The sequence below is a fragment of the Oxyura jamaicensis genome, chromosome 4 (genome assembly GCF_011077185.1).
Source record: "Oxyura jamaicensis isolate SHBP4307 breed ruddy duck chromosome 4, BPBGC_Ojam_1.0, whole genome shotgun sequence".
In the NCBI taxonomy this organism is placed as follows: Eukaryota; Metazoa; Chordata; class Aves; order Anseriformes; family Anatidae; genus Oxyura; species Oxyura jamaicensis.
Window position 1 is genome coordinate 62,982,922 of NC_048896.1, and position 20,791 is coordinate 63,003,712.

Here is a 20,791-nt window from a genome sequence, read left to right on the forward strand (position 1 = left end):
CTTGGATCCATCGTGACTTGTTTTTCCTCTAAAAGATATGGCATCCTAGGTACCTGGAAACATGTAGAATCATCCCTACCTATGTAATTCCTTAGAAAAGTTATTTTTGAAAACAAATTCACAGAACAAGTATATGCTTAAATTTACCAGCTCAATGTATTCTTCATATGCTGCTAATTAAACAATGAACAATCTAGATATGAAAACTATATCCATGCAGTTGTTATTAAGTAACATTTCAAGGATACAGCTATCATACACATCATAACACATCTTATTCACACCACAACCTCTCTCTTTGTAGAACTTAAGTTTCACAGATGTTCTGGGGTGCTGTTCAATTAATAAAAAGTCTCAAGTACACAAAGAAATCTAAGTTACTTGTACATATTTAACCCTTTAAGCTTAGTAACAGGAAATACCTTGGTGATGTCTCAGAAGAGGTCTAAATCCATACAGAGATACTGTCTGAAAGTATATAAAATCTAACACATCAACAAGGAAATTTAAGAAAGTTTTAATACTTCCTCCCCCCTCAAGACAGTACTATCATCCAACCTGGAATATGATGGCCATTGTCAAGCATTCTTTGAAAGGAAACACTACATGGAACAAATATTACGCGGAGCAGGCATCCCCTCAGGAAAAGAAGCAAAACCCCAAACCCTACTAAATTAAAAGGTTATACCAGAAAACAAAATAGCAGAATAGGTCAAAAAGGTCAAGGATAGAACATTTACAAGTCAGTAAGTTTGACAGGGGCCCTCCATCAATTGAATATTTGAAACTTGAAATTCACTGTAAGATTGCCTCCAGTGAAGATTCCATATACTAGTTAGAAAAACAGATTAAGAATAAAGCACTGAAGAGTTTTTGTTTTATAATTCTTTTACAGTAACAAGCCAAAACATAACTACAGCACTGTATTATTACTGATGTGTGAAAACTTTTATGTAACAGCTTCCCGAACTTGTATGAAACACAAAAATCAACGCAATGAAAACGTAGTATCAAGTCTAAGTACACTAGTATTTCACAACAAACAAAACCCAACTATTATAATTAACAACAACTTTTTAAACATGACCAAAACATTACCATAAGATTATCATAACTTACAAGAAAGCAATTTCCCTCTCAACAGGAAGTATTTTTTAGACCATTATAGAGACAATTTTGCAAGGATGAATGAGTGCAGTGATGAAGTGATCTGTGGAAGGAGGTGTCCAACTAGTCTACAACCACTAACATCTCACAGCTGTTGGGGTGGCCCATGAAAGTTGAAGGAACCTTGTTTCTGGTAACTTCTATGCTACATCACAGTACTCTTGTTTACAACTTTGACACCTTTAGAATGCTTTAAGCCCACTCCTAAAAATAGTGATTGTCAGAAAACAGTTGGTAACAGCCTGATAATTCAGTTTCACATTTGGAAGTACACAAATGACTTCTTAAACCATTCTACCAAAAACAGTAGGTAGTGAACTACAGCACGCTCAGTGAATGCAAAATACAGAAAAAAAAAATTTACAAAAGGATGCCTACAGATAAAGTACAAATTGTCAATGATTCTCACATACAGTTTTTTGTTTTTAAGAAATTCCACCTCTACTGATTATTTTTTTCTTCAAAGACAGTTATGAAAAATGCAGGGGAAAAAAAGGAGAGAAAAAGAGACTGATGCACAGCAATCCTGAAACTAACAGGAAAAACGTGTCAGTGACTCCCCCCCCGGGGGGGGGGGGGGGCAGTGATGAGGTGATGCTGGGAGGTGAGGCAAACCAGAACAGACATGCAATGCTGTTAGATACTCCTACCTGTGAAAAAAACTGTTATACTCAGCTTAACACATGTATTTAAATTGATAATAGGAAGCCCCAGAATGATTTTCTCACTGTGAATATGAACCCCAACAGTTAAACATTTTACTAATGAGAATTGCATTTCACTGAAAGAAATCACACTAACTTCACGTGCAATCCGCCTTGCAGTTAGTCAATGAACTGTTCTATATGCGGAGACTTCACAATCCAGGATCCATAACCATGTTGCTCTAAGTAGCTGTGCAACAACTTTTTAGCTTCTTGATACGATTTGGACTGAATCTAAAAAAAAAGAAAGTATTGTCTTGAGATCCTTCAAGATCCATGGCCCCAGAGATCTGCATTCTTCAACACTGTCATATAAGATGCGTGAGAACAAACCTTGCAGAAAACAAGGTGAACAGATTTTACAATTCCATTACTTGCTGACAGTGAAGTAGTGTTACAGAATCTAAAAACTTACTCTTTACTATATTTTTGGGCATTTAATGGAATAGAACTGTTCTGTTAAATACGATGTGATCTTTTTTTCCCCCCAGCATCTTTTCAGTTCCAGTATCATCTTTACACAGAAAATAAATTAACATTCAATGTCACTCAATGAAGAGGAATACAGAGGAGTAAGATTAGACTATGTGCTTCCAAGCAGGTACATCGTGTAAGTTTTATTTACAGCAACCAAAACCCATAGTAGCTCCTTTAAGTCATTTCTCTGTCTTTTTATACCACAAGGGAAAGCTTAGGAATTAGTGATGATGAATGATTCCTACTTTCTTTTCCCTCTGCAAAGTAAGATTTCCTATACAAAAGCACTCTGTGGCAGAAAGATATTTATGTATGTATGAACTGAATATAAAGTAGTTACATTAATAAGACAAAAAAACTTCCAATATGAAACTAATCTTACTGTAAGCAAAATGTCAAGCAGCCTTCAAATCCTGAGACAAAATATGAAAGGTTTTCATAGAGGATGCGTCAAGATTAATTTCACTTGACTTTACTTGAAAACAGCAATTTCAGAGAGTCTTAGGCAAAGATGACAGGCAATAAAGGAATCCAGGTGTTCAAGTGAAGTCTTCAGCAATCCAGAAGATCATCCCAGCCTACCAAAGCAGTTTTGAGAGAAGCCTTTCAGAGATTCTAATATATTTTTTCTCCCTTACCAGCTTACCTTAGCTTCATGGTACGTAGCAATTTGAAGTAAATCATTTCTTTCTGCTTCCTTAGCCAGCAATTTGAAACGACTAAGCATTGCCGCCTTGCAAAGACGACTTGCCATGTAAGTGCCACTTTTGAACGGTGAACTACAGTTAAAATGACAAAAGGCATAGTAAAACTCAGTAAGAGGTGCCTAACAGGTATATTACTCCAATCATGATTGCGTTTTGTTTTGCCCCAACGCTTTGTGAATTCAATCATATGATGCTGCTTCCACTTTGAATGAGCAAAGCTAATGCAGGTAAAAGAATTTAAAATAAGCTAACAACTGTTTACAAACTGGAATTCATAGGAACTCAGATGCTACTTGGTTTCAGGTATTCTGAAAAGTAAAGTATTCACTACCACAACTAAATATATATTAATTCACGTTTCATATTTGGTATGTCAGTGGATTGTTAAAAGAGCTCTAAAATTAGATCTAAATATAGGATGCACACAATGTAGGAGAGAATCTCTCATTAGGTAACAGTGTAGGCTCTATGCATAGCTTAAAAAATGAACATTCAAATGAACCAGCACAGAACAGCAAGTCTATTATTTTCAACATAAGGGAGAATAAAATTCTGACCTTTCAGTGGTTTTTCCATTTAATCCATCCACAATCTCCACTGATGTATCTGACAGTGACCAATTCAAACTAAGAGATCTGTGCTCCATATCCATCTGAATTGGCTGTGCAGCGTTCACCAAATAAATATGTGATCTGTTGACCACATAAAGCATGGGAAGCTCTAATGTGAGTGCATCATCAATACGCTGTTTTATAGCTATTTCTAACCCTCTCGTATCCTTGCAATTTCCATTTCCTGTTAAAATGAAACCAGTCACATGTAAGAAAATCAATAAATTCCAGTCAACATAGTATCTATTTTTCTACAAAAAATGTTCAGAAAAATCAGTTCCAATATTTCTGTTCTGTATTGAATGGTGAACTAGTTAAAAATGACAAAAAGCACAGGAAAACTCGGTAAGAGATGCCTAACATGTATATTGCTCTGATCTGAGCAAACTGAAAAATTTGACTTTTTTCCCCCTCTCTAGAGCCATCATCATTGGATGCTTCCTTTTTTGGAATAATTAACTCTTCATTAACTTTTTACCTCACAGAAGACACCATTAAAATAGAACTTCCATGTTCTCCATTAGAAAATACACTAGCCAATGTGCTCACACTGCTCCATACTAGAACATCTTTTTTAAGAAAACAGATCTCAGACTTCTTATGGCAGAAACTAACAAATCTCAGATTTCAATTATACACTTTCAAAAAAAAAAAAAAAAAAACTATGTGAAGAAACATTAAAATAAACATTTTGTTTACTTTGCCTATTTCAATAAACATATTTTGGTCCATAGCATCTCAAGAACAGTCACAGAATGGGTTACTCTTCTATTTAATACATGTTATACATTATTATGCTTACTTTGAACACCACTCAGGTGAGCATGAAGAGCTTTTCTATTGCTTCTTTTAAGCAAAAGTGCCCCAACATCCTTAGAAGGGACATGCAGTTATTCACCGGTTATCGCAAAATCTTTTGAAGAACTTCAGAAACTTCCTTCAGTGTTAGAAAAGAAGAAGCTGATACAGCTTCAATGTCTGGTCAACTCAGATATATGTGTACTAAGTCAATACTACTCAGTAACACAAATGCTCAGAGAAAAACACACTTTAAAAACTCGAGGATAATACTCATTAATTTAATCCCGCCTTATAAGTGAAAACTATTGAAATGAGTTCTGATAGCAGCATTGTCTTCCTGAACGCTACAAAAACCTGAGAACTCAGCATTACCCTGGTAATCCTTATTGCACAACAAAACATCTATTTGCAATAACCAATGCAAGTAATGAAATTAAAAAGTTAAAAAAAAAAAAGACAAATACTTCCTAATATAGCTGCTAAGGTAACCCAGGGTGAGGCTTACCCAGAACTGAGCATTCCGATATTTTCTGTTAAATACTGGAGCAGTTTTTCCACCATTGCTCATTTCTACAGTTAAGTGACTAACACTATCACCTTAAAGTCCCCATATTTGATCAAATAGTTAAAACCGCATTTGTTACACTTATTTGGTATTTTCTCGATATTTACAATTTCCTTTGTTACAGAACAATATTGAATTTCTGGTATTACTCTAATGCCACTATACAAATAGAGGGAGGACCATCTGTAAAACTCAAAAAGACACAAAAGGACAAAACAATGAGACTAATCGAGTTTTCATTTATCTTGGAAATGGCCTAATGTAAAACAAAACATATCCAGTAGCTTTTCGGAATAAAAAAGAAAAACAAACAACTACGCAAATCTTTAAAGAACCACCATTGTTTAGTTCATTTTTAAAAAAATATAATCAAAGTAGAAGATGAAGACATACAAAAAAAAAATTGATTTGTTGAGCTTACCTACAAGAATACTGTTGATATAAATCGGTTCAATGAAGTGGCTCAGCAATGCTCCCTGAATACCAACCACTTCCCATTTTGTTAATTTGTCAGTGGCCGACATGCTCCTTGCTCTAACAGTTTTAGGTGGACAACAAACCGAAAGGTAAATCCTGCCTTCTACAGCAACATGGAGACTCAGTTCTTCACTAGCTTCATAGGCAGATATAGATTGGGGATTGAGATGTCTGAAGTAAGACATGAAAAGGAATTTCAGCGAGGAAGTACTCAGAGATTATTATAAAGTGGTATCTAATGCTTTTTACCCCCAAATACCCAATCGATTACTTGTAACTTTCTTTTTTTAAAAAAAATATCTTTAAAGTAACTTACGTTGTATGTAAACTGATCTGTCACGTAAGTTATTTTCGAGTTTGTCACAGTAGCGTACACGCACCAGAACAGGCCAAAAGCGAGAGAAAAAAACTAACGGTGGATCTGTGATCTGTCAACTATCATAGAGTAGCGCAAGCTGCATCCAGTCTCATTTACTATTTCCTTCTAAGAGCAGGCTATGACACAGAGAAAGTGATCTGAAACCTTCTGCAATTCTCGCAGGAACGATTCCCCCAGTCAGCACAACTGACAACGAACCGACTGTGACTTCCAGTCCAGAAGTCTACCTTCTGAGCATCAAAATAGGGTATGAAAGTACCCGGCTGCCTCGTTATTCCACTGCACCACTCACTTATGGGGAAACAAAGTAATATTCTTCATTGTAACTTGGTTAAGCCATTGAATGCTGCTGTTAAGTCTTAAGACTATTACAAAAATTTCAGGAATACAACCAAAAGTTAGAAGTACAGAGGTAAGCCCAGACTTGATGAGGCAGGAAAACTCCTTGTCTGTTCTCTATTTTTTCTACAAAGCAGAGCAGCTTTGAAAAGTTTTTTACAGTATGCAATCCAAGACTTTTTATAGTCTAGTCCTGGGGTACAAAGGATGACATTTAATTTAACCATTGAGGAAGCAAGTGTGGTAATTTAGAGTATCTCAGGGTGAAGGGTTACGAGGTAGATGATCTGTAATAAACAGAGTATCATCCTGAAATTATAGCCAATGTAAAAGTCTTGTGTATTACCACATTAAGCTGCATCTCAGACACTATCACTACCACTCTGTACACTAATGCTTCGAAAACTTGAAAAAATATTCAGCAGAGGCCCCCCACTATTAAGAAGACGTAATGATGCCTATTTTTCACACTCACGTTTGTCTATGTGAACAAACTCATCTTCCATTACAAACACATCTGAAAATAGCTGGGTACTTACAACTGTGATTTTAACTGTGCAGATCCTTTTGGCAGCTGATTCATATAGAGGAAGATATTTGTATTTTGTTTTAGGACAAGCAACTTTGAGCCAGGTGCTGTGCAAAATACGGACGTCTCTGTGCGTGCTAGATTTTTATTATAGAACAGCATAAGATGTCTGTAAAAATATCTAAAAAAGTGGTAACAATAAGCGTGAGAAATGCTCACTTGTTCGTGAATATGTGGGCATTGACATTTAATTTACTTCGTTCTGTATGATTTGATCATAATCTAGAAAGTACTAACTACGAACATGCAAAGGCACTTATATTACCTTAGGAAAAGTAAAACTAAGAACTAGCTTCAAAAGAAGTGGTAACTATTGATACACACATTCTCACCTAAGGAGAGAACGCCTTGCAGTAACAATAGCATGGCTGTCATGTAACACTCTTCCATGGGGTTGATAGTCCTTACTGTAATTACATTCTCCTGTTCCTAGAGCTACAACTTCATACTGTCCACCTGGAAAGAACACATTTATTTTTATGTAATCAAGGAATTGCCTTTTTCAAACTTTTCCTTTAAAACTAGTTAAACAGATCCAAGAATCAGTATTTTCAGTTTAATGACGATATTCGTTTAATAATCTCAAGAATCTCTGACATCGAGGACAGCACCATCATGCTTAAAAAACACAGGGAGAACAAGTAGTATTTGGCTGGGGGGGTTTCCTTAATGTAGGCAGGGCAAGCCACGTGGAACAGGCTACACAGATGGGCTGTTGAAGAATGCTGATGGAAGGCCTCGTACCTGCCGAAGGCATCAGCATACTTGAGCACACTTGAAAACAAAGCCTGGAACAGATTGTTTCACGTTCTTGCAGCAGTCCAGACAGAGCACTGTTCATGTCAACATACGTTACCACACAGTGCTTCACTATACAAAAGGTGACAACAATGACACTGATATAAGATGACAAGAAGTAACAGTGACTGACGGTCTACCGCACAGCAGTACATTTCACATTCCACAACTAAATTTAGAATCTCTTTAAAAAAAAAAAATCACTTAAACTCTTGCTGAAAAGACTTCCCCCACATTTCATTAGCCCTGATCCCTCTTTATATTCTTTTAGCAGTCTTTGAGGTCCACCTTGTCATTTCTACCTCTTCCTTTTTTTCCTCTCCTTGGACCTCTTTACTCATACACCGACAGTACTCCATCAGCTTAAGAGAAAAACGCAAGTTCTCCTTACATAGAATATTTGTGATAGAGCCATCAGAAGAGATCATGTCAAAGGAAAACAGCTACCATTTATGTCTACTTATGAGATCAGAAACACATTAAAGCAAAGCTCTCTGGGAACACAGACTAGGCTGCCCAAGCCCCCATACTCAGGATTAAAGCAGACTTGCCTTTTTCAATGATGAAGGCAGCCAGTGAACTGCCACAACTTTGGTACTCCGGGTATTTGGTAGTCAGGCTGTTAAATAGTTTTTCCAGCATTTGTGAAAAATTTTGATATATAAGCCGTCTTCCTTCTAAACAGGACAAAAAAGCCACCAAGACACAAATTTGCAGGGGAAAAACAGGCAGCAGCAAACACTTCCCAAATTATTAATCGAAACCCACAATAAAAGCACTGCTATGAGCATACATTGTGGTTCTGACAATTATAAGGATGGGCATGAATAAATGAAGGACAAGAATACCTTAACACTTGATGGTTTTATTAGTCATGACAAACTGGGGATATGGATTAAGATCGACCATCTACTGGAAACAGCATTTCAAAAAAAAAAAAAAAAGACAGAAATATTGTTTCTGTCACAGATTCAAGACTGCAATTCAAGCAATTTACTGAAGTTGCATCCATCAGCCGGTCATAGAAGCAATGGTCAGACTCCCACTTCAGGGACTAACTTGTGGCATTCTTGTCTAAAACAAGTGTAACGTCACACAGGTCACTCAAGGTTTTAGGAACAGCATTAAAGAAAAACACAAGCATTTGGTGGGTAATCTGAATCAATATAGAAAAACAGGACTATTCCTTACCAAAACAGATCCTTGAAACATAAGCGGAGTTTGCTGGAGCTTCAGGCTCAACAGGAATACAGGGAGGACCTAAGAATTTAACAAAAATTCAAACTGGGGTTGACATTACAGATTTCAAAACATGGATGACACATTATTTCCAGCAAGCTAAACTTTCCAGTTCTCTACAAAACATTTTTCTGATTCTGAAGTCCTTACAAGCATAGAACTGTTTAGGTAGCAACCATTAAAAGAAGGTAAACATTATGGTAGCTGAATTCTTTTGGAAGTAGTAACTCGGTGTTTTTAATTTTTTTCATTAAGAGTTCTCAACCACTTAGGATCAACTTCATGTTGCTGCAAACTCATGAGCAGCAAAACAAGTACAACAGCAACAAATAGATTCCTTCAGTAATTCTCCTCTTTGTGCTAAAAACTCTGACACAACTCCTAGTATATAAAAGACAAAGGGAAAAGAGTTTCAGAACTGTACGGCACGTAACTCCACTCAAAGGATTCAAGAAAATGGACAGAAGCCACGATACAGGAACACTCCATAAAGCTACACAGAAATTATGCATAGAGAATCTTTAAGCAAGGCTTTTCAAGTTCTGCTTAGGTACTGCTAGATTATTTACCTGACTTGTCAGAAGTCATTGCCCCTGCGAACTCCAACTGAAGTATCTCATCAAGAGCCAGTTTAGCTGCATTGAATTTAGCTTCCTTCTTGTTTTTTCCCAATCCAGTCTTGTAGCAAACACCATTCAACACAGCACAAAAGGCAAAATAAAGACTTAAGTTGTTGCCTTTAAAGGAGAGAAAGGCACACATAGTTAGTAAATCTATTTAATGTACTTTTATCAATAGCCAACGCTGTGCGCTTCCAGCCCCTAAAGCCAACCGTATCCTGGGCTGCATCAACAGCAGAGAGGCCAGCAGGGAAGGGAGGGAACTGTCCCCCTCTGCTCTGCTCTCGTGAGACCCCACCTCGAGTCCTGCACCCAGCCCCAAGCATGAGAAGGATGTGGACCTGTTGGAGAGAGTCCAGGGGAGGGTCACAAGGATGATCAAGGGACTGGAGCATGTCTCCTATGAAGACAGGTTGAGAGAGCTGGGTATGTTCAGCCTGGAGAAGAGAAGGCTCCGGGCAGGCCTTACAGCAGCGTTCCAGTACCTAAAGGGAGCCTAAAGCAAAGCTGGGGAGGGACTCTGTCACGGAGCATAGTGGTAGAACAAGGGGGAATGGCTTTATACTGGAAGAGGGTAGGCTTAGATTAAATATGACGGAATTCCTCACTCAGAAGGTGTTGAGGCACTGGAGCAGGTTGCCCGGAGAACCTGTGGATGCCCCATCCCTGGAGGTGCTCAAGGCCAGGCTGGATGGGGCTTTGGGCAACGTGGTCTGGTGGGAGGTGTCCCTGCCCATGGCAGGGGGCGTGGAATTAGATGACCTTTAAGGTCCCTTCCTACCCAAACCATTCTACAATTCTATATTCTATGAGAAGCTTTCATGACAGAGAGCAAAAAGGACTTATTTTTAAAGAGCTCTTTCCTCTAACCAGATCAATAGTGACAGTGTCCTTTGCTACAGCATTTCTGAGGAGAACAACAAAACCAAAAAAAGATCAGATAAAGCTCCCACAAATAAACTGAAGTTAAATGAGTTTCACCTTCAGTAATATGAAAGTAACTAGGAAAAAGTCCTATGGCTCCATAACAAAGAGGCATATCAACTACATGGTATGGACTGGGTAAACATTAGAAGAGAATCAAAGAGATCACATTAAAAAAATAAAAAATAAAAACATTTCAGCTCAGGAACGCTAACAACTAACCCGCAAATACAGGACCTATATTTTACAGAGGGAAAATGCAATCATCTGAAACGGCTACAAAGACCTCTAATTAACCACAACTAACATACATTTATTTGTAGCAAAATGTGAAAGAGCAGAGATGAAAATCCACAGAGAGACAGAAACTGGAATACAGAAGCATATCATGTCTGGTAGAACCTATCATTCTTTAGACGAATAGTGGACTTCCAAAAAAAGGAAAAATATAGCTGGTCTTGACAAAGTAGATCGAATTCCTTTGCAGAAGAAATTACGGTAACTTGTTAGCAGATGAATTGTAAGAGGGGCAAACACAATTTTAGGCAACACCATTTAAGACCACAGAGGTACAACAGCCCTTATGCCCTTGACAGCAAGTGGATCTGACTGCTGGCCAGGACTTCCCTTCCTGGTTCCTGCACAGAGGCAGGACTGCCATCTGTATTGCTCCAAGCACGCGGCAACAAAGGGCGTATGTTACAGCTAGTGTGCACCCAGACAAGATGTAAATGGCTTCACGAGGGCTGAACAGTGATTTCACATAATTTAGTAAGAAAGCCAAAAGACATACTAAGCTCTTCTGTAACAGTAACTGCCTAGGAAGACTAAATGCTTGACTATACAAGCTAAAACAAAAAGAATGTCAAGAAGTAGCACCCAGAACTTTATACAGTTTATCTGGTCAAATTCTCTGGTAATTAATTATAAAACATGACCGTGTAGACAGTAAAAGGGTGAACAAAAAGCAACATATGTGGCAGTAGTTCAACCAACACTTAAAAAAAAAAAAAAAAAAACCTTGATTAGCGCCCTCAATACTAGCCAGAGAAACTGAACACCTGGAACTGAAACATCTCTAGGATAAGGAAACACAATTTTATTTAATAAAAAAAGTATTTACCTGGTGCGCTAGTTTCTTTCAATTCAAGTTGTACACGGTGCATTTGTGCAAACTGATATAAGGCAGATACTGGGTTTATTTTATCCTGCTTGTATGTTTCAATAAACTCTGCTAGCACTTCCTTTGAAGGAAGCGCTGATTGTGGAGGTATACGGGGTGCTTTTGACAGTAAAGGCTCTGGAATAAAACCAAAGAATAAATTTAAGAAAAGAACTGAACAGCCTCCCCAACAGTTTCTATCTGTTTAAAATAAGTGTTTTTTAGACACTTCCTCAAATAAAAAGTAAAACCATTTGCTCTAGAACGGTATTGCTTTGTATTGAATCCTTTTAAATCCATTAAAATCCAAGCAATCCTGTCATGGCTTGCACCCCCTCTTTTAAAAGCACTGTGTTTACTGTAAGGACTGAGTCCACGAACCTCTGCACACTGACAGATACTACACGTAAATACAAAATATACTTCAGCCCCAACTGCAAACCAGAGATCAAGTGAAAGTTGCTGATGGCACACTCAAAACAATCAAGCATGTGGTTTTTCACACAAAACAAGCAGTGGAACTCCGTCATATGACACCATAAAGCTGCAGCAAGCACATCCATTCAAAAAGCAAGTAACCCCTCAGAAGAGAAGCCACCCTCTACGAATTGTTGCTTAACGCAGGGGCAGCACCTCTGGCTGAGGCGGACAAGGGGAGGACAGGCTGAGAGCAGAGCCGCATGGGCACCGTCACCCTGCGGGGCCCCACCGTCAACCACACCTGCGACCAGGAGAGCAAGGTGGGGAGGATGCTCCACCTGCCCCAGCAGTCCCCATCACGCACTGCAGTGGTCAAAGTGGAGCAAGTCCTCCAGTCCCAAGAGGCTTTTCTGCATTCTGACTGGTATCCTCGAGGCAAACACAACTCCTGAGTTTCATTCAAAAGACAAATTCTTTCCAAGGTCCACAGTGAATCCGGAAAGCTGTCTTTGAGCTCTCCTCTACCATAACCAGCAACACTTCCTGCAGCATCTAGTGCTGCGAAGACTACTCTGGTCTTTAAAATTAAGCACAAAAGACAACATGAAACGTTTTTCCCTTTATTAGCTCCAGGATGGATGGGATTTTCAGTTTCTGGGTTTGCCATATACTTAACCACAAATCTGTATCTTCCAGCAAATTAGAAAAATAATAAAATGGTATCTTACAGCTCCAGGCCCATAAAGTGGTGCCCTTTCCCTATTAGAACTATTTGAAGAGACCAAACTCCAAATGTATACAGCGACATCCAAGACTGCAATTAAACTTTTATCAATGATCTGTTAAAATTTTTGCAGCAGTATCTATCACATTAATTTAGCACCTTTGCAGCATTTTAAATGAAAAACCTGGAATGTGAAATTATGAAAAGCTACAGACTATGTAGTCAGTCTACCCTAAAATAATTTTCTTTTGCTCACAAACTCGATTCACAAAAGAAAACCGGGAAAAGAGAAACAAGTTCAAGCAGGTGCTAAGAAAGTCATTTGAGAAAATGCAGGGATAAGAAAAAGCTGCCGAGTTCCAAATAACGAGAAAGTCATAAGAGTTACTCCCAGTAGCATTAACAGGTCACTACAACACCCATTCCTAATGAATAAACTCAAAACTATACCTGTTTTTTGTGCCATCTTCCGAGTGAAATGTGGTCCACTATACCTCTCAGAAGGTGAGAATTTAGGCCTTACAGCCACATACTTTCCTAAAGGCTGCTTTGTAGAAGTCTGAGCTGACAAAGTCTTCATTTGCATGGGGTCACAGGTGGGTGCTGTGGGTGCTCTGGCACTCTGGAAACAGTCACTGGTGCTAGCCATTTTTCATCAACCTACACTCAATAATAGCATAATCAGATGTTAAAGGCAAACAACAAACTCACCTTCTTAGCTAAACCATTCCACAGAAGAAACTTAAACGAAGACACACCCTGTTTCCCTACAGACCAAAGAACCGAAACACATCTTCCTTCCAATTCCTCCCCTTTGCCAGGCAACATGACCAAGCTCTGAGCCACCTCACCGCCTTCCCACACACCTTCAATGACAACTTCGATGACGATTTGTGGGGTTTTCTCTCTCCACCACCCTCAGAAGCAGGAAAACCGCCCAGCCAGCTCTCAAGGAAACTACAGCAGCAAAGCAGAGCCCTGAGCGGAGCTCTCCCAGAATCCACTCAGCGCCGCACCCACCACCTGAGCCTCAATAGCAGCGGCGCAGCCCCGCCATTTTATGGCGGCCGAGGCGCGAGGGTGGGGCCGGGGCATCGTCCCGCCGCAAAATGGCCGCCGAGCAGCGGCGCGAAGCCTCCAAGCCACGCTGCGGCGAGGCGCGGCCCCCGCGCTGTCCGGCCCCCGCGCTGTCTCTCCGGCTTCCCGTGCCGGGGCAGGGCGGCACTTGAAACCGCCGGAGCGGGGCCCGGTGCTTCCCCGGGCCGCGGGGCCGCCGCCCTCTCCCTGCGGCTGGGCGCCGCCGCCTCTCGCTCTTTCCTCCCTGCGGGCGCCGAGAGCCCGCGCCGCCTCTTCCCAGCGCTCTGAGGGGAAGGGCGGCCTCCCGCCCGTGAGGTGCGGGGGACAGACACCCGCCGCTTGAATGATACTGGATGCAAAGTTACACATAAAACACTTTTTTAGTCAAAGAGGTTGAACAAAAAAAATCTGTACAATAGTTAAATTTTAATACAAGTGTAATAAACTTAACGATTTTTTAGCACTTAGGCAATCACAGTTTCATAAGTTATGTATATATATAATTTACACAAGTCTACATTGACAAATCAAATACCAGTCACATCAACATAGGGCTTTGTGTTATGGCAAATAAAGTTTCTGAAAATTCACAGTTAATCTGCAAATATTTTGAAGATGCAGGAATCATATTGCACACAATAAAACAGTGGAGACTGAGGATCAGATTTACAGTGTTCCAGCTATTCCTTCACAGAATATACATTGGTCTTAATCATGCAATACTTCAAATACAGAATGGTATCATGTACCACAGTAAACAGTTACTCACAATGTAAGTTTTAAATAGAGTAGCAAAAAGCTGTTAGGTTTCTCTTTAAACCATATTTAAATTCTTACAATAAAACACTTCGATAAAATCAAACGGAATTATGGTTGTCACATTATAGTTTTAGTATTCTTCTTTGTCTTTTCCTTTCTTTTCTTTTTCATCCTGTAGTGCAGTACCAAGTTTCTTTATAAGAACTGACAAAACTTTGTCCAAAGGATCCATGACACCACGCTGCAGCCACTTAGGAATAGTAGTCCTTGCATGGTGAAAGCCCAGCTTTTGAAGGATGTAGTCAACGCCAACAGGATCAATTTTTCTCCCAGTCCAGGATATTAATCTAAAAAAGCAACAACAACAGCAATAATAGGCTACTGGATCTCAAATTTACATAGCAACTAGCATTTGTCTACACCCATCGTTACTTCTGCCCAACAGGCTTCAGGCTTAGTATATACAGATAGCTGAAGATAACCAACTCTCAAAGTAACAGGATGCTCAGGGAGATAAGAATTCTTTTGGCCTGGGTTGATGTGTGTTTTGATATGAAGTGAATGAACACTTACATGCACTAGTAGTGCCAGCAGAGGTTAAAAAGCAAACAAACCCTGACAGAAAAAAAGTCACCTTTTAGGGATTAAATGTGTATATTGAGAGCAGTGGGTTGTTGGTATATATGCTGTTCTCTTGTGTTACGCTTAAACTGTCATATAGGAACTATTATATAGTTTATTATTATTATTATTTATTTATTTTAAGGTGAATGCTGAAGTAATAACTAGAACTACCTAAATTCCTGCTCTGGAGAAAAAAAAAAAATCTTCCTTCTTGGCACGGTAGTAAGGAATTTGTTGCCAAGTGTCAGCAAAGTATACATGTGAGGAAAATAGGAATGAAATGAAGGACAAAGTGAAAAATAGTCATCTGTGGTTCACTCATCTGTGGAGTTTAATTTTATTGTCCTAATTTTGAAGAGCCTTTAGAGATTCTTTTAACCTAAGTTCTAAGCAGTTTACCTTCCAAAAGTGCAATCTAGAAGTTAATTAATGTAATAGATAATTGCGTTATCCAGCTGTTGTCATGTCCTGACCTTTCATACCAGCACTAATAGCCAAAGATGAATCTCTAACAGCATCCATGCGATCAATCCTCTTAGTAGATGAACAGAATCAACTTGGAAATGCTTGTGTTTTGAAGGACAGTACCCACAGATAAAATGCATAAAGAGACTGCAGATAAACATGGTCGTTACCTGAGCGTGGGTTCCAAATGCCAAGTATTGCACATAAATTCTCTCCAGTCAACTGTAGTGTAAGTAATGCTTTCCTCTGCTTCCTTTTCAGTGGAGCTGTCCTCAAGTACACCAACAGAGTTTTTCTGCCCTGGACGAGAAGCCAAAATGCGAGGAGGAAAAATAGCTACAAAATGGAGATGGGAAAAAAAAAAAAAAATCAGTCAGTCATGAGCATCTCATTTGAATCCTCTTTGGACATCTTAAAAGGAACACCAGCACAAATCTCAAACAAGAGAAAAACACCTTATGTTTCAACTTGTAACACTTTTACAGAATTTCTGGCCGACATTTTTGGTTTGAACAAATTGCTAATAAAATATATGAAAAAAATTAATCATTGACGGCTAATACTGGAATGTGGAATTCTTCTCTCTGCAAACTCAAACCATCCGTGTACAGGGTCTTCTAATTTCATCATGGCATAAAACAAAACATACCATATTCCGTAAACAAAATTCAGACACACTCCTAGTTTGGATTTTTATTTTTTAATTTCTTTTGATTGACAGAGGAGGAGGATGGTGAGGTAATAATTAAATTCAATCTTTGTCCAAAGGCGTCAAGGAGACCTGAACCCAGTTCTTACTTGAGTTTAAATCATGGAATACAGAAAGGGAACAGCAGCTCTGTCTCCTCCAAACAGCACATTTTATAAAATAAAAACAAATCTGTGAACTGGGACTGAATTTTGAGTTCATGTGGATAGCCTGAAGCCAAGTATTTTTTGACAAAGTATTCACCAAAAATAGTTGTTTTCCCCTTTTGTTAGCTTCTGCATCTCTTGGACATCTCAGAACAAAGCGTTTTTAGGAAAATTAGTGTCTCTGAGTTCTGTTGTACACAACAGGTTTTGAAATGGTTATAGAAAAGCCATTTGTAAAATAATGAATTTTAGTATCTTATACAAGTTATAAACGTTATATTTACATGTAACATCATCTAACATGAATGTCAGATGAGTAATAAATGCAAACTACTATGTGCAACACTCAATTTCATACACCAGAAAAACAAATGTGACTTTCACTATGGTGGTAACTCATTGTTTACACATACATTATTGTCTTACGTTACTCTCGTGGAGGTCTTTCAGGAAAAAAGTACAGAAATGAGAATCTGTACTAGGATTCCTATGGGAAAATTTGGAAACTGAAGAATGTAAAATCAGAACTTTTAGATCTTCGGGTAAGCTGCTTTTAATTTTGAATATACTTTTGAGATGTCATCACCAAAATAGCATGTCAAATTTTACCTATGATGAGCATCCACAGTGCTATTAAGTTCTTTCCCAAATCTTAACTGATGAAATATGTTTTAGATACTACTTGTGGAAATAATTACTTATAAAGCATTAAAGATGCGCAATTGTGACCTACTCTTCAACATGCAGATAATTATAGAGCACATTCATTTAGTACTGCATTGTTTATTCACATTAAATTTACAACAACCTAAGTCACTGTTTGTCACACTTCATGTATACATCAAATTCTGTTTTGCTTTTTAGCAAAGACCACATATTCTTTAAGAATGCATGTGCCAAATTTGAATGCTGTAACTAAACTTGTTCATGTGTTAAAGTAAAACACTCTGAAGTCACAAAAAATATGTCTTGATAAGAAACTCCACGGATGAAAGGACTGCCATGAAAGTAAGGTAGCCTCCTGAAACTGTTTTCATCTGAATGTGCCATCTTACAAAAATAAACACCGGGTGGCCAAATCGGAGCAAGATTACAACTTCAACTAGCACAAGATCATCAGGAGTGGGTGAGGAACAAAAATCCAGGATCATGTTTGTTCTCAGCTGCATGCTGCACATAGGTACAGTGTTGGAGGTGCTGTGCTGTTTCTGAACAGTCATGTGTACACAACAGAGCCACGTGCCAGAGATACCAATGGAGTGTCCTGAACAATGGTGGCATAGCAGCATGCTGGCACTACTGTGTTTCTAACTCTGTATGCAGCTACCCTGCTTCCAGTCTTACAGGACCTGACTTAAAGTCAGCTCAAATATTCCTGGACAGTTCTGTGCTTTTTGTGTAGTTAAACTTTACTTACCAGTGATCAAAAGAGGTAGCTACCATTTCACAGCACTAACAGTTTCACAAACATTTAATACTACTTCTTTGATTTCAATAGAAGCAATTTAGGAACTTTTTTATTATTATTTTTAATTAAACAAATTTTTAAACAAGTCAACTGTATTTAGAAAGTATGCAAATATTTACTATCAAGTAGTTTGACAATTACAGACTGTCAGGCCAGTCTTACCACAAATAACAGCTTACCTTTTTCTTTTTCTTTTAGATAAGCAGACACCAAGTCATGTAGAAACATAATCAATTCAGCATCCATAGTTACACAAATGTGGTCTGTAAATTCAGTTACTACACTGCATTCCACCTTTGGTTTAACACTTGTATCTACAGTCAAATAAAAATAGTATTAATGCATTTTAAGCACATGCCATATACAGAACAGTACACAGAATTCCAATACAGATTACTTGCAAATGTTACTGCTGGTACCGAGTAGGCTTTTCCCAACAGTTCTGACTGCAGTTCTGAAGATAACGTTTTGAAAACAAGAGCATAAAATTTAGGTTCCTATCTCATATTCCCTTCTTTCAGAATGAGCCTTCTTTAACATTTTATTAAAAGTAAATACCAGCTGGATTGCTGATGGGAAACCAGTAGATGCTGTCTACCTTGACTTCAGCAAGGCTTTTGGCATGGTCTCCCATGACATCCTCATAGGGAAGCTCAGGAAGTGTGGGATGGATGAGTAGACAATGCCATATGTTGACACCTGGCTGGAGGGCAGAGCTCAGAGCGCTGTGATCACTGATGCAATCTAGTTGGAGGCCAGTAGTTAACTGTGTTCCCCAGGGCTCACTACTGCGTCCAGTCCTGTTCAACTTACTCATCAATAACCTGGCTGAAGGACAGAGTGCACCCACAAGTTTACTGATGACACCAAACTGGGAGTAGTGGCTGATCCACCAGAAGGCTGTGCTGCTATTCCGAGGGACCTGGACAGGCTGGAGAGTTGGGCAGAGACTCCTGATGAACTTAAACAAAGGCAAGTCAAGAGTCCGGCACCTAGGGAGGAGTCAGCCCCTGCACCAGTGCAGGCTGGGGGCTGACCTGCTGGAAAACAGCTCTGCAGGGAAGGGGTCTGATTTCTTCCTCCTGCTGACCTTTGATCCCTGGTGTGGTGCTATTTCAGTGCTAGTATGGTCTTTTATCCTACTAACCAAAAAATCTGAGAGTGGAAGGAGAGTTGTTTGTATTACACTGAGTTACAATTTCCTGTTTCACTGAATACAGCTGAAGTATGAAAACTTCAGTACCCAGATCTTCTACTGGGTAACGCATAACAGCTTACTTGTTTAAGATTTTTCTAGGCTATTGTATAGTGAGTACTGAAGTGGTCCCTATTTATACCTCCTCCCACCTGGTTTGGTAAGCTAATGAACTGACAAGGTAACTGTATTGCCTTTGAAATAAATGTAATTGCTAGACTTCTGAGTTCCTTTCTGACAATGGTACGGTAGAGTACTTTTTCAGTCTGGAACTGCAGACACCCAAGGTAACATGGATTCTTTCTAAGGGCTTCAGAGAATTGATCTAAGAGAAAAAAGCAAGGTTACTGGCAGCAAGGTTGAATTAACTGTACAAGAGTCTTCATCTCCATTGGAACAGTTTTAGGAGCCTGCAGAGAAAGACTGAGAATTACTGGCATACTGCAAGCACTTTTCTTGCATCACAGGAATAGAAAACCTTTTTCTTTCAAATGTAGCCTGTCTTTAATTTTCTTAGCCTACCTCTGTACCACTAATCAGGAGCAGCAGCTGTTGCAACATTTTGGGTTTTAATTTGAAGGGAAGTTGCCTCTATTAATGGTATTCATGGTCCAGGAATATGGCAAATTGTTTTCAGTCAGTATCATCTTACTAACCTGTGCTTGTTAGACCATTATTAATTCCTCTACCCCAAAAAACTCTCTTTCAGCTCAGGGACAGATTTCTCTGTAGAGAACATAATAGGATGGAAGAATCTTGCGTGCATTTGTCATTTATGGAAGCTTAGAAGTAGTTGGCAGGTTAAAAAATATATATATATCCTGTAGATAAAGAGCCTCCTGTGATTTTGTGAAATGCCCTCCACCCGGGCGCCCCCCCCCCCCAAAAAAAAAACAACAACAAAAGCCAGCTGCAATGTTTCTATCCGTTTTTCCAACCTTTTTTTTTTTTTTTTTCAGTGATTGGTCTCTAGACTAGATCTTCACTTTCTCATCAGAATTCCCTCTGAATTTTGGACTGTGTACTTTCTTGCACATCTGCAATAATTTTCAGATTAAAACCTCTTTTTTATTGGCACAGTATCTTTGTATTTAAAACCTTGTTCATGAGAAACAGCTTTGAGTCAAGAAATGCAAATGATTTTTACTATACCTTGTAACGATGGCTCTTGGGGCTCTTGCACATGAATAGATTTAAAATCCAGCTGCATTCTTGGCAATGCAAAAATGGTTTCCGTTTCATGATTGTAACTAGAACCACCTCTAAAGCCACTTAGCAAGCTTGAGCTTTTCACAGTTGTGCTGCTCTCTGGGTTATTAGCATCAACATTTCGAAGCAGGTTTAACTCTACAGGGATAATGGGAAATACCTTAATTCAGTAAGCCTTGTTAAAAATAAGTTCTGTCAGCACAGAGTGACAAATTTTCCTATCAGTAGTGGCACTTTCACACACTGAAATACATCTCATAATAAAGAAGCAGGGAAGAAATAGGTAAATAGGTTTTGGTATTAAAACATAAGTACTTCTAAGAATTGTTTTTGTTTGCTTGTTTTGTGGTGTTTTTCGTTTTGTTGTTGCTGTTTTCCAAGCTTACAGTCCAAATTTTATTCAGCAGACCACCCTATCACAAGTTTGTTCTAATAA

General features: G+C 38.8%; 2 protein-coding genes across 11 annotated transcripts in view; both read right to left on the minus strand.

Annotated features, from left to right (window-relative positions):
- Nucleotides 1-860: 860 nt before the first annotated feature.
- Nucleotides 861-13,545, minus strand: ADAD1 (adenosine deaminase domain containing 1). Its single transcript, XM_035323496.1, has 11 exons — nt 13,159-13,545; nt 11,521-11,702; nt 9,423-9,590; nt 8,806-8,874; nt 8,166-8,291; nt 7,149-7,272; nt 6,767-6,937; nt 5,454-5,680; nt 3,613-3,850; nt 2,995-3,127; nt 861-2,105 (listed from the first exon to the last, which is right to left on the minus strand). Exons 1-11 carry the CDS (start codon nt 13,350-13,352, stop codon nt 1,992-1,994), a joined length of 1,746 nt encoding a protein of 581 aa, XP_035179387.1. The 5' UTR covers nt 13,353-13,545; the 3' UTR covers nt 861-1,991.
- A 596-nt stretch (nt 13,546-14,141) lies between these two features.
- The window catches only part of KIAA1109 (KIAA1109 ortholog), a 115,029-nt gene continuing 108,379 nt past the window's right edge, over nt 14,142-20,791 (minus strand). For all 10 annotated transcript variants that reach the window (XM_035323487.1, XM_035323488.1, XM_035323495.1 and 7 more), the window contains 4 exons: nt 20,299-20,493; nt 18,131-18,265; nt 15,799-15,964; nt 14,142-14,886 (listed from right to left, as the gene is read on the minus strand). In XM_035323487.1, the coding sequence (XP_035179378.1) occupies nt 14,670-14,886; nt 15,799-15,964; nt 18,131-18,265; nt 20,299-20,493 (713 nt within the window). In that variant the 3' untranslated portion in view covers nt 14,142-14,669. The remainder of the gene's footprint in view (nt 14,887-15,798; nt 15,965-18,130; nt 18,266-20,298; nt 20,494-20,791) is intronic.

Excerpts from the sequence above, each read along its gene's own strand:
- ADAD1 (XM_035323496.1), bottom strand. The coding sequence starts at position 13,352 with ATGGCTAGCACCAGTGACTGTTTCCAGAGTGCCAGAGCACCCACAGCA. Across the intron at positions 11,703-13,158 it reads ACTCGGAAGATGGCACAAAA|TCCAGAGCCTTTACTGTCAA; the intron begins AACAGGTATAGT and ends CTTTGGTTTTAT. Across the intron at positions 3,128-3,612 it reads AATGGAAAAACCACTGAAAG|TTCACCGTTCAAAAGTGGCA; the intron begins GTCAGAATTTTA and ends TTTTAACTGTAG.